This window comes from Symphalangus syndactylus, chromosome 2 (genome assembly GCF_028878055.3).
Source record: "Symphalangus syndactylus isolate Jambi chromosome 2, NHGRI_mSymSyn1-v2.1_pri, whole genome shotgun sequence".
Lineage (NCBI taxonomy): Eukaryota > Metazoa > Chordata > Mammalia > Primates > Hylobatidae > Symphalangus > Symphalangus syndactylus.
Genome location: NC_072424.2, coordinates 38,332,306 through 38,346,192, shown reverse-complemented (window position 1 = coordinate 38,346,192; position 13,887 = coordinate 38,332,306). Strand labels below are relative to the sequence as shown.

The window sequence follows — 13,887 nt, the reverse complement described above, 5'->3', positions numbered from 1 at the left end:
TCTGAACTTAAAATCTCAGCAATCCTGCTGCCACCACCCAATAACATAATTGTCAATATCCTTATAATCCCCTGCCTGTGTACCTTATTTCATAGTTTTCAAAGAGTTTTCCTATGTAATGTCTCCCAGTTGCCTATCAGACCTGTCTGCTGATTCCATCTTACCCATGAACAAAACTTCCTATGAATCATGAAGTTCAGAGTGTACGTGATTTGCTCAGGGCAAGAGGGCAGAGCTAGTGCTCAAACTCACGCCTTGTAATACGAGTTATATGCTCTTCTGCTAGCCACTTACATCAGCAGTACTCCAGCCTGGCCTCATCTACAACAATCCAGAGTACTGAGATGTTTTTCTTTTTTTTTTTTTTTTTTTTTAGGCGGAGTCTTGCTCTGTCACCCAGGTTGGAGTGCAGTGGCGTGATCTCGGCTCACTGCATGCTCCACCTCCTGGGTTCATACCATTCTCCTGCCTCAGCCTCCGAAGTAGCTGGAACTACAGGCATCTGCCACCACGCCCAGCTAATTTTTTTGTATTTTTAGTAGAGACGGGGTTTCACCGTGTTAGCCAGGATGGTCTTGATCTACTGACCTCTTGATCCACCCGCCTTGGCCTCCCAAAGTGCTGGGATTACAGGCGTGAGCCACCGCACCCAGCCTGTTTTTTTTTTTCTCTCTCTATTTTTTTTTTTTTTTTTTTTTTAGATGATGGAATCTCACTCTGTCGCCCAGGCTGAGTACAGTGGTGCGATCTCGGCTCACTGCAACCTCCACCTCTGGGGTTCAAGCGATTCTCCTGCCTCAGCTTCCCGAGTAGCCGGGATTACAGGCACACACCGCTGTGCCCAGCTGATTTTTGTATTTTTAGTAGAGATGGGGTTTTGCCATGTGGCCCAGGCTGGTCTTGAATTCCTGACCTCGTGATCCACCTGCCTCAGCCTCCCAAAGTTTTGGGATTACAGGCGTGAGCCACTGAGCCTGGCTGAGATGTATTTCAATATTTTCCTAATTTATATCTTGACACGGAATGGCAATTAATATTTATTGAAAGCCTATTTTATTCCAAGCACTGTACTACTAAATACCTAATTTGTTTTCCACCAACCTCACAAAAGCAGGTGTTATTCTCACTTGAGGAATCAAAGTTTAGAAAGATTTAAGTATCTTGACCTATTTGCCAAAGATGCGTGGCTAATAACTGGTAGCACCATCATTTGGATCAGGCCACTTTATTCCAGGTCACACGCTCTTTCCATTATACAACTGTGCCTTCACTAAAATCGTGGTTCTATATGACAAAGTATCTTCTGACATCATTACAGCCACACAGGAACTCAGCCACGGACACTTTCTGAACCTCCAATATATTTCTGCTCCTTTCTTTGTTGATTCTAGAAATTCTGTCAAGCTTTCTTGACAAGCTCACTTCAACCTCTCCTATTAGTGCAATTCCACCAATCTATGGATAGAACCTTGAAATCCACTAAAAGAAAGCAGAGTAAAGAGAGGCATGCGTTTCTTTACAACTGGTGATGGATTAAGAGCATCCAATTGATATTAATTGGCATGTAGCCATTAGGCATTAAAGATTGAGGGTCTCTGCCCTCCTCCCCAGCTCCATGGTGACCAGACCCAACCATTTCCTGGCTTAGAGCCTCTCCTATACAGGGCCAATCCCAGGTGCACCTTTGAGATAACAATAATGTCTCCTAAAACAAACAGCCATTATTTCTACACAAAGACCTTCAATGTTTCCTCCATCAACAAAAGGCTACAGCCATCCCTCCAAGAAGACAAAGGGCTGGAAGCCCTTTCATAAATATCATGATGATGGTGTGGGCCCAGTGGGAAGGGAGAGCCAGGAAGATAATTCTCCAGCACTTTCTCTGCTGAGGAATAGCTGGGACAGGACTGACTCCATCCCTCAGAAAAAGCTCTGAGTGATTAATCATTCCTGAACTATTCATAATGACAATAATAACATTTCCCTAACCTGCAGAAAGGAAGTAAAAGTATTGAACCATTATAGGATTGCCGTCAGGATGGAATGAGATGATACGTGTGAAATCTCTGTGTAAAGTTTAAAGGATTGCACAATTGACATTATTATTATCAGACAATTGATGGGTCACCCATATTGCCTGCATGAAAAAGATAGCTCTATTTTAGCCAGATGAGATTCCAAATAGTCTTGGATTATAGGTCCACCACCAGTTCCTAGAATAAAGCATAAGGGAGAAGAAACATGGTCAGTATGGCTGACCATGATAGTCTACTAGGGCTTGTCCCCCACCAAATTGCTGTGCAGGTGATGGCTAACTTTGTTGGCTATTCTTTCCACTCCCAAGAGCCCAGATCTTGGAAATGAGGTCGCTGGTGGTTGATTCCTCATCTAGGGTCTAATGGTCCAAGTTCCCCACTTTCCCTTCCCTCCTTTGTCCCCCTGAAAACATCTCATGCAATTTACACAAAAATAAATACACATTATAAATTAAAGCATGAGAAAAGTGTTCAACCTCATTGGTAATAAAAGGCAAGTAAATTAATGTGAGTTGTACCATCTTATACCTATTTAATAATAAAAATTATAAGTGATAACATCCAATTTTGATGAGGTTGTGACAAAATTGATGTGATCGTATAGCACTAGTGGCACAATAAATTTGTATAATCCCTTACAGAGGCAAAATGACAACACATAGCAAATACTAAAGAGATATTTCTATCTTTTGCCCTCATGGTAATCTCTCTCCTTAGCAATTCCCAAGGAAATAATTTAACAGAAGTGAAAAAAAAAAAAGCTGCAGCTATAGATACATTTACGATGATAGACAAATACTGAAACAACCAGAGAAATGTTTTAGCTAATTGCGGTGTGACTGTAGTCCTTAAAATAAAAATATAAAAACTGGCTGGGCACGGTGGCTCATGCCTGTAATTCCAGCACTTTGGGAAACCGAGGCAGGGGGATGACTTGAGCTCAGGAGTTGAAGATCAGCCTAGAAAATATAGCAACACCCGGCCGGGCACGGTGGCTCATGCCTGTAATCCCAGCACTTTGGGAGGTCGAGGTGGGTGGATCACAGTGTCAGGAGTTCGAGACCAGCCCGGCCAATATGGTGAAACCTCCTCTCTACTAAAAATACAAAAAAATTAGCCGGGCGTGGTGGCACATGCCTGTAATCCCAGCTACTTGAGAGGCTGAGGCAGGAGAACTGCTTGAATCCAGGAGGCAGAGGTTGCAGTGAGCCGAGATCGCACCACTGCACACCAGCCTGGGTGACAGAGCGAGATTCTGTCTCAAAAAAAAAAAAAAAAAAAAAGAAAAGAAAAGAAAAGAAAAGAAAATATAGCAACACGCCATTTCTACAAAAAATATAGGGTGTGGTGGTGTGTACCTGTAGTCCCAGCTACTTGAGAGGTTGAAGTGGGAGGATTGCTTGAGCCTAGGAGGTTGAGGCTGTAGTGAGCTGAAATCGTGCCACTGCACTCCAGCCTGGGCGCCTGGGCAAGAGTGAGAGCAGAAAAGAAAGAAAGAAGAAGAAAGAAAGAAAGAAAGAAAGAAAGAAAGAAAGAAAGAAAGAAAGAAAGAAAGAAGAAAAAAAAGGAAAGGAAAGGAAAGGAAAGGAAAGGAAAGGAAAGGAAGAAAGAAAGAAAGAAAATATGAAAACTACTGAGAGGCCAGGCACAGTGGCTCACACCTGTAATCCTAGCACTTTGGAAGGCTTGAGCCCAGGAGTTCGAGACCAGACTGGGCAACATGGGGAAACCCCGTCTCTATGAAAAATACAAAAATTAACCAAGTGTGGTGGTGCATGCCTGTAGACCCAGTTACTTTTAGGGCTGAGGTGGGAGGCTCACCTGAGAGTTTGAGGCTGGAGTGAGCTGAGATTACACCACTGCATACCAGCCTGAGCAACAGAGCGAGGCCCTGTCTCAAAACAACAACAACAACAAAAACAAAAACTACGGTGGCTCATGCTTGTAATCCCAACATTTTGGGAGGCCAAGGTGGGCCGATCACTTGAGGTCAGGAGTTCCAGACCAGCCTGGGCAACATGGTGAAACCCCGTCTTTACTAAAAATACAAAAATTAGCTGGGCATGGTGGTGGGCGCCTGTAATCCCAGCTACTCAGGAGGCTGAGGCAGGACACTGCACTCCAGCCTGGGTGAAAGAACCAGACTCTGTCTCAAAAAAAAAAAAAAAAAACTACTTAGAAATATGATGAAATGTTATAAATGATGAAAGTATACAATATAATACAACTAGGTAAGAATGTATGCATTAACACTGGTAATAAGAAAAATGAAAAATTCTTTAATGTAGTGGTAGCCAACTATATTTTAAAATATTCTTTAATGTTTCTATATCATTTTTTAAATACAGTATTAAAAAGAAAGAATAGTAGTTAGCTAGTAGAATTTCTCAATACTCTGCTTCTATTAGGGTAGGGCACGGAGTGGTCCTTGCTAAGATGTTGATGGGTATTAGTAAATTTATGAGCAATACATTTCCAGATAGAGAGGCCATAGTAGACTCCAGTGGTTAAAAGCCTCGGAATTCAAGTCAGGAAACCAATTGCTGAGTTGGATTCCTCTTTCTTCACTTGCTTGCATGTGTGGCCTTGAACAAGCTGTTTGACTTTTCTAAATCTTTCTGATTTGTAAAATGGGAGTGTTAGGCAGAACCAATTTCATAGAGTCATTGGAAGTAGTCAGTGAGTTAAAGTACATAATATAGTGCTAGGTGCATTGAAAAATTATTCAATAGAGGTTTGTTGTTTGTGCTGTTAATAATGATGATGATGGTGGTGGTGGTTGTGATAAACTGAGGGCCTCCAGGGAAAGTACTTTAACTTAAAGGTCTGATGTCACTTAAAGGATGCTACTCAAATAATACTGTCCCTATATGTGGAGCCAACTACAGACTTTGAAAGGTAATTTTATGTTATTTATTAATTTACTTTTAATTGACAAATAATTACTGCTTTTATTTTGTTTTATTTTATTTTTGAGATGGAGTCTTGCTCTGTCACCCAGGCTGGAGTACAGTGACACGATCTCGGCTCACTGCAAACTCCATCTCCCAGATTCAAGCGATTCTCCTGCCTCAGCCTCCTGAGTAACTGGGACTACAGGAGCGTGCCACCACACCTGGCTAATTTTTGTATTTTTAGTAGAGTCAGGGTTTTGCCATGTTGGCCAGGCTGGTCTCGAACTCCTGATCTCAGGTGATCCACCCGCCTCGGCCTCCCGAAGTGCTGGGATTACAGATGTGAGTCACCGCGCCTGGCCCACTCTGTATCTTTATGGGGTGCAATGGAATGTTTTTTCAGATGTATACATCACGGAATGATCAAATCAGGCTAATTAACATATCCATCACCTCAAATGTTTCTTTGTGTTGAGAATATTTAAAATCCTCTCTTTTAGCTATTTTGAAAGATATAATACATTATTATTAACTGTAATCATGAAAGTTGTTTTTTCCAAGTTTCCACAAGCAACACTGAAAAGTTGTTTTTAATACACTTCACTTTTTAAGATAAACTTTATTTATTTATTTATTTATTTATTTATTTATTTATTGAGACAGAGTCTTTCTCTGTCACCCAGGTTGGAGTGCAGTGGCATTATCTCGGCTCACTGCAACCTCCACCTCCCAGGTTCAAACAATTCTCCTGTCTCAGCCTCCTGAGTAGCTGGGATTACAGGTGCCCACCATCATGCCTTGCTAATTTTTGTATTTTTAATAGAGATGGGGTTTCACCATGTTGGCCAGGCTGGTCTCGAACTCCTGGCCTCAGGCAATCCGCCCGGTTTGGTCTCCCAAAGTGCTGGAATTACAGGCATGAGCCACCATGCCCAGCCCACTTTATTTTTTTAGAGTAATTTTAGGTTCATAGCAAAATTGAAGGAAAGGTGCAGAGATTTCCCATAGATCCCCTGTCCTCAAATAAGCACAGCCTCCCCTGCTATCAACATCCAACACCAGGGTGGTGCTTTTGTTACACAATGGACCTACATTGTAGGTCCACAGTGTACCTTAGGTTTTACTCTTGGTATTGTACATTGTATGGGTTTTACGTAAAATGACAGGTATTCACCATACAGAGTAGTTTCACTGCCCTAAAAATCCTCTGTGGTTTACCTATTCTTCCTTCTCTTTCCCCAACCCCTGGAAACCACTGACAACTTTTAGTATCTCCATAGTTCTGTCTTTTCCACCACGACATATGGTTGGAATCACACAGTATGTAGCCTTTTCAGATTGGCTTCTCTCTTGAAAGGTATTTTTTTAATGAACAGTCTAGAGGACCAGGTGAGGGTTTTGATTTTCTCCTAGATAATACAAAAATAACTACTACCAGTGATTGTGTTTGGTTCTTTATGCATGTTATCTCCAGAAGATAAATTTATCATCCTTATTGGTAGAACAAGTGTTCAACGTCACAAAGCCAGGAAGTAGAGGAGCTAGTATTTGAATCCAGTGTGTCTGACTCCAGTGTTTTTATGTTTTCATCATGCACTGTGTTTACCTAATAATAAACACGGGTCCTGGAGCATTTGAACCCAGTCACGGGAACTGACATGGAAAAGCACACTGCACAGCTGCATATCCAACTGCACGTCACTCCAGTTCTTAGAAAACAGCATCCTGATAGAGCAACACAACAGCCACCCCGCTTGGTGCCAGCTTTCAGGCTTATAATGTGTATTCCCAATCCTTAGGCAGGAGAGCTCAGTCAGCATACTGACTAGCCAAATTAAGTGGATCTGGTTCACTGTTTCTTAACCTTTTTTGCATTATCCATCTCCCCAGAAGTCTCTTTAGACATTTTCTTCCTAATCACTCCCAATTCCGATACCGCAGACAGACTCTACATTTGTTTATGTACCGTGGCTTTTCAGTGGCCCAAAAGCCATTGTAATACCTAAAGTATTCTTTTTGCCCTTGGAAAAACTATTTTTACACTCTTGGGGGCTACATCATCCCCACTGAGAACCTATGGTCTAGATGCAGTTGGCCAGAGCTCAGGGAGCCTAACGGAGAGCTGAGACACCAGGGAGGTGAGGCCAGGACCTTGGAGAGCGCCGAAGTGGCCCTCCTGAGGCCATTCCAAGGCTCCACGTTGCCTGAAAATATGTCTGAAAGGAAGAGGCAGGTAGAGGCAGGGGCTAGGAAACTAGTATTAGTATTATCTTACTAGATGTTGTAGGAATCATCAGAATGTGAAGGCCTCCTAATTCTGTTTCATAAAAAGTTCTCGTGGGGCCGGCACTTTGTGGGTGCGGACTTTAATTCTCAAGGCCCAACGCAGTTAAATGGCACATTTTCAGGTAGTCTAACGATTTCAGGGTCTTTATTAAGAGCCCAATTCCATAGGACTTGGAGGTTTTCTGAGGTTTAAAGGTATCAGATTAATTCTCCCTTCCTCACCCTCCACTGCTGGCTGGGTTATGATGCCACATTTATAGTTTTACAGTGCCTGCTGTGACTTGAAGACAATAGACACTATTTACCATGTGCCAGACAGACACTGTGTTAAGCATATTCGTGAGCTATTTTATTTAACCTGCATAAGAATCTTCTCAGGTTGGTATGATCATTATCCAAGGAAAAGAGAGGTTAGCAAACTTGCTCACGATCACACAGCTGATAATTGGGGAAGCGCCAGACCTTGAGCCCACATAGTCGACTTCAGAGCCTCACTGCTTAACCAGCATGCTATACTGCCACCAGACTGACTCAGTGGCCCTGGTAAGATTTTTGTTTTTAAAAATCCCATTAATATCCTTAGCACAGGACTATTATCTCCCCTACTCAACTTTCCCAGAGATACTTCTGTGATCCAAGGTTTATACTTCTGCCCTCTCCTCAGGAGAACTTAAAATTTGTCATGTCACTCCTATGCTTAAAACTTTTCAATAGCTCTCCCTGTACCCCTCAGAATAAAGTCCAAATTCTTTCTCATGCCTTATAAGGCCCCTCATGATCGGCCCCTTCTTGTAAGGCCAGCCTTGTCGTCTTTTACCGCTTTGCTTCTCAAACTCTCTGCTCCAGGCACGTTGATGCACTTTAACTAAACTGTGCCCTCTGTCCCTTTTGGGTCTTGGCACATGCTGTCCCCTCTTCCCAGAGACTTCCTTTCTATTCACCTCCCTTTCAAGGGGATAAATCCTCCATATCTCTCAGGTTTTAGCTCAGATATCACTTCCTCTGCATTTCCTCACAGATCCCCAAAATCTGGGTACAACGGAAATAATGGCATCACAGTACTCTGTGCTGGTCAGATTGTCCGTGGCATATTTTGTCCAGTGCCAGGCATCACATAGATGAAGTCTGCAGGCAGGCAACCAGTATGGAGAGCATTCTGAAATTGCTTTTAATATATGCCAGGCACTGAGTTAATGATTTCATGGCTATTATCTCACATAATCCTATTGGATTGGGTAAGTACAATGAGGAAACTGAAATTCAAAGAAGTTAAGCAAATTGCTCGAGGGCCCTCAAATGGTGAATGGTAGTGCATGGTGTTTGACCCAAACCTGTGCAAATTTGGAGCCCATGCCTTCAATCCCTGCATAATACCACCTCTGAAAACCATAGTATCATGACTAGTTTAGTGACAAAATAGAAGTTATTTAACCTAGAGAACAGATGACCAAGGGCAAGCTATATTCAAATAGAAGTTATTTAACCTAGAGAACAGATGACCAAGGGCAAGCTATATTCATTCAAACAGTTGAAAAGTTGTCACTTCAGAGAGTAGCGGGGACACGTCAGTAGTTGGCTTAATAGAAGAAAGTTCTGAAAAGGAAGTGAGCCTCTGAGGGGAAAGGCCCAAGTATCTGTCATCTATGTGTTTCTCAGTCCAACATCTGGCTCAGAGGAGGTGGCTCCATAAGGGGAAGGAAACAGAGCTGCCAAATAGTAGAATGGGTTGCCTCATGAAACAGTGACAGCCCTGTTGACACTCCCCAGGTTGGGCTGGTTGGCCACCTGACAGAGCACTATGGAAAGGATCACAGAGAAAGGATTCCACATATTCTGCATCCTAAAATTAGATGAGCTCTAAAGTCCCCGTCCACTCAAGGATTCTGTAATTATTGTACTAAGTCTATGACTCAGATTTTGGCAAGTCACAGACCATCCGGCAACGCATTAGCGCACTGAGATCACAGAAAGCAGAGAACATGAGTTGATTGGACTCCTGGACTTCCAGAACCCAAGCTTCCACCCTTTCCAGCTCCATACAATGGAGTTGGAAATGGTTCACTGTAACTCTGGGGAGCTAGAAACAGTCCTGTTCCAGAGGCTAATCTGGAAAGAGACACGTTTAAGTCATTTATAGAGAAAGGCTCTGCCTGTGGGTTTCAGCTGCTGTCACGGGATCTGAAAAAGGAGATGACTTCTTGCTAGCAGATGGTTAGGACAAAAAAAATCAATATGTCACAAATGAATTTCTGACAGCCATTCACTGAAAGGAATTGAAAGGGCCCCACAAAGTGTACATTGGGCCGGGCGTTGTTCCTCACACGCACTGTGTCCTTTCACTCCCTGCCGAGTGGCCAGTGGCAAACACAGAGGACTGTCCCCTCTGTCCAGCATGGAATGAGTTCTGATAGAGCACAGCCAGAACCAAGTGCTTTCTGCCAGCTTTCCTGGAGGGCTCGCACAAATGTGGGTGGCTCAAAAAATAAGAAAACATTCCATCAACATTAATGTTATGAGACTCTTTGACTCCACTTTCAAAAGATTTATGCACCCTGACAAGAACAGAGTATTGTGGAGCCTAGAACACCTAGTAATGAGGGAATCTTAGTTGTATGGTCCAACCTACAGCTTTAATCAAAACACAACCCCACACATAGCTATATTAAACTAGGCAAACATCACTTGTGCAATTTTTGAAAGAAGTAATAAACCAAATACAAAGTTGCTGTCATTACCTACAGTTCTAATAGTATCTGTTTGGTCCAATTTTATTATTATTTACAGTTCTTTGGCTCTATCTTTCTACAGTCGCCCTCCTATCTTTTCACTTGCTTCTCTCAACTTAGAGATCAAAACTTCTCAGTTTGTGTCTATAGCTAGAGCCTCAATAAGCTTCCTCCAATGGCATGTGGCATGGTGGTCTCTCACATGGGACCATCACCACACCATGTGTGTCCCTCCCTGTCTTAACAGGGATCTGAGATCTAAGGTCACCTGGATCTTTTACTTCCTCTCTTTTTTCTTCCATTTTTTTTCTGCCTCTAAAGAAACATGAATCAGATATAGTGTAATAACTATGTGAAGCCCACCAAACTATTTATCCAAACAGAAGGGAGTGGTTTTCCCCTCTTTTTTGTTTTTTTGGAGACAGAGAGACAGAGTCTTGCTCTGTCCCCCGAGGCTGGAGTGTAGTGGCGCGATCTTGGCTCACTGCAACCTCTGCTCCTGGGTTCAAGCGATTCTCCTGCCTCAGCCTCCTGAGTAGCTGGGATTACAGGCACCTGCCACCCAGCTAATTTTTGTATTTTTAGCAGAGACAGAGTTTTGCCATGTTGGCCAAGCTGGTCTCAAAACTCCTGACCTCAGGTGATGTGCCCACTTTGGCCTCCCAAAGTGCAGGGATTACAGGCATGAGCCACTGTGCCGGCCCACTCTCTACAGAAGGGTAAAATATTTTCACCTTTCACCTTTTCAGACAATAGAAAACAATGGCTGCCAAAAACTGGTTTCCCCTTGTAATTCTTGACCAAACTGCCTTCCTCTGCTGACAAATTCCTTTTAAACAAAATATCTTAAGCTGCAAAGGTAAATAGATGGGATTGGAATATTGTTATCTAAAGTTCCTGGATATAGCCTGCTTACACAGATAGATGCTGGCTCCACAGATGGTGCCCACAGGAATGTTTATACAGATAGTGCACACATAGATGTTTCTCACAGACAGATGTACACAAACACAGATGCTACTCACATAGACAGATGTCCACCAGGAACACAATATATACCAACAGCTCCCTCAGGGTGGTCTTGACATAAAGTTCCCGGTTGTCAGCTGTGTTCTCAGTCAGGGTTGTTCCCCAAAGTCCTAAGGGGCACGGGAGAGATGCCTGGGATGCTCAGTGGCAGTGTTCCTCCCATTCATCCCCACCCATCTGTCCCTGGACGTTAGCCCCTTTCCATCCCTGCCCTTCCTTGCCCATCACCTTCATCCTTGGCTGAATCTGGCTACTCTACCCACACCCATGCTTGCCCTTCCCATCAACTCCCTGAGGTCGACAGGGGTGAAGGCCCTGGCTTGTAGAGAATGAAGGCATGGAAAGGAGGCACCTGTTCCAGGTGGGGTAGTCTAGGGCATCATCACATCCATGTTCTCCCTCAAACCAGCTCCCACATATCCCTCTGGGTCCCTAGGTGATGACCATGCCAGGCTCCCCACAACTGGTAGACCGCTCAGCTGGCCTCTGTGTTCTGGATCGTGCAGCACTACCACGGGCAATTCACACACCCCAAAGTGACACTGAAAGGTCACCTCTTCTTCAGATCACATTCCACCCCCACCCCCTGCCCAAAAGCTTTTGGTGACTCCTTCTCCTGACTCTAATATCCCAGGAGAACCCTCCCCCTATCTGGTACCTCTGATGCCTTGACAGATATGGAGGCAGCAGCTGGACACTCGGGTCCTGTGTGCCGTCTCCTGGGGTTCATCTTCAGGCTTCTTGGGTTGGGGCTGCAGGGGCCCCGTGCTGGAGATGGTGCAGACTCTCAGCGTCCCGTGTGGGGAAGGGGGACCACTGTAGGCCGGGTTGTCCCAGGCTCCACTCCCCAGCTTTTGCAGCTCCTGCCCCTCAGGACTTTCCACAGCATTCATGGGGAATGAGGTGGGGGGGCCCGGTACCCCAGGTGCCCACTGTCAGCTAGAGGAAGAGGGAGCAGAGGCGCAGCCCAGCCTAGCCAGCAGACAGCAAAGGGAAGGGCGTCTGAGAGCAGCTGTTTCCACACAGCCTGGGCTCCTGCCTTTTGTAGGGGGATGTCTGTGCCTGCTGGGGAGGGAGCGGATGAGAGGATAGGGTGGGGAAAGACCATCAATCCTGTCAGGAGCTCTCTCTCCCTCTTGCTGCAAGCCCCAGGGGGCGAGCAGAAAGGGGAGGTGAGGGAACTGGAAGGTGGGGGTCTGAAGAGGGGAGAGGGGAGAATAGGAGGAGGATGTGGAGCTGGGAGTGGAAGGAGAAACGGGAGGAAGAGGCGATGCTGGGGATGAAGACGGCTGCTCGCAGATGTGCCTGGTGGAGAGATGGCCCAGAGGTCGGACAGAAGAGACGATCAAAGAGCAATGGGAGGAGCTGAGACAGGAGGGGAGCCGGGGGGCCTGTTCTGCGGGTCTGAGCTCATTCCCACTAAAAGCTCCTGAAAGGGCCGACATGGATTGGGGTGGGGACCAAGGCCAGGAGGAAAGCTGAAGAGTGCTGTCCCCCTCCCAGGCTCTGCCCACCTCCCAGGCTCAGCCAATGGGTCTGAGGCTCCTGTCCCGTCTCACCTTGAGCTGTTCCCTGGTGGAGTAGAGACGGGCAGCTCCCCTCCCTCACTTCACCCTCTCAGCTGTGGGGAAAGGACAGTGGCAGGAGGAACCCCAGTCTCACATACTTCAGGGCACTGAGGGGGCAGGGGAGAGGACCACAGAGTCCTAGGTTGTCTATATTCCTTGTTCTGAGGCTTGCCTTTCCATGGCTTTCAGGTGAGATACACCAAGAGAGGGGGTTCCTTAAGGGTGTGGGGCTCAGTATGGGAAAAAGGCTAAGACCTGGTTGGGGGGCTGGATCAGAGAACAAAGGGCAAGGACAGTATGATATGGGACTAAAGGGGAGTGGGGCTAAAGCTGAGCTGGGAACCTTTTCCCATGGCTCTGCTTAGTCCTGGGCCTAGAATTGTAAGCTTGAGCACAAAGTGGAACTATGCATGATATCAGGATTAATCTGTTTTCTTTATAACTGCAGGTCTCTGAATTAAAACTGTGGCATGGGCCCCCAAGCACATCCCTGCCTATGCCCTGCTCCAGCCTCTGATCACCTGCCCCAGCTCCCCTATAGGCATGCATGATGCCCCAGAATGGGGCTGGTCCCACAGGTGGTGGTGGTCACCCTGCAGTTTCTCCTCCTTGAGGCTAGAGGAGAGACTTTCCTCTCCCAACTCCTGGCTCCCCACCTAGGGCTACGCACTGGCCTGAAGCCCACCTTCACATTCAGCAAAACATCAGCCTTGTCAAAATAATCAGTCTTGAGTGTCCCTATAAAGAGCTCTTGGCTGGGTGTGGTTGCCCACACCTGTAATTCCAGCACTTTGGGAGGCCAGGGCAGGAGGATCACTTGAGCTCAGGAGTTCAAGACCAGCCTGGGCAACATGGTGAAACAACGCCTCTACAACAAACAAACAAACAAACAAAAAAATTAGCCAGGCATGGGGTGCGTGCATGTAGTCCCAGCTACTCAGGTGGCTGGGGTGGTAGAACCACTTGAGCTGGGGAGGCTGAGGCGGTGAGGCTGCAGTGAGCTGAAATCACACCACTGCACTCCAGCCTGAGCAACAGAGCAAGACCCTGTCTCAAGAAAAAAGAAAGAAAGAAAGATAACAAGTGTTGGCGAGGCCGTGGAGAAAAGGGGGCCCTTGTATGCTTGGCTATATTGTAAATTAGTACAGACATCTTGGAAAACAGTATGGAGGTTCCTCAAAAAACTAAAAATAGAATTACCATATGTTCCAGGAATCTCAAAGGAATTGAAATCATTGTGTTGAATAGATGTCTCCTCTCCCATGTCCATTGCAGGATTATTAACAATAGCCAAGATATGGAAACAATCTAAGTATCCATCAGCAGACGAACGGATTTAAAAGATGTG

At 45.3% G+C, this 13,887-nt stretch overlaps 1 protein-coding gene across 2 annotated transcripts in view; it reads right to left on the bottom strand.

Moving 5' to 3' along the window:
* The window catches only part of PKD2L1 (polycystin 2 like 1, transient receptor potential cation channel), a 40,071-nt gene extending 28,082 nt beyond the window's left edge, over window positions 1-11,989 (bottom strand). Inside the window, exons 1-2 of one of the 2 annotated variants that reach the window (XM_055252121.2) lie at window positions 11,630-11,989; window positions 10,968-11,103 (exon numbers count right to left, since the gene is read on the bottom strand). In XM_055252121.2, the coding sequence (XP_055108096.2) occupies window positions 10,968-11,103; window positions 11,630-11,701 (208 nt within the window). In that variant the 5' untranslated portion in view covers window positions 11,702-11,989. The remainder of the gene's footprint in view (window positions 1-10,967; window positions 11,104-11,629) is intronic. The other variant, XM_055252111.2, reaches the window with a different exon arrangement.
* Window positions 11,990-13,887: the final 1,898 nt, after the last annotated feature.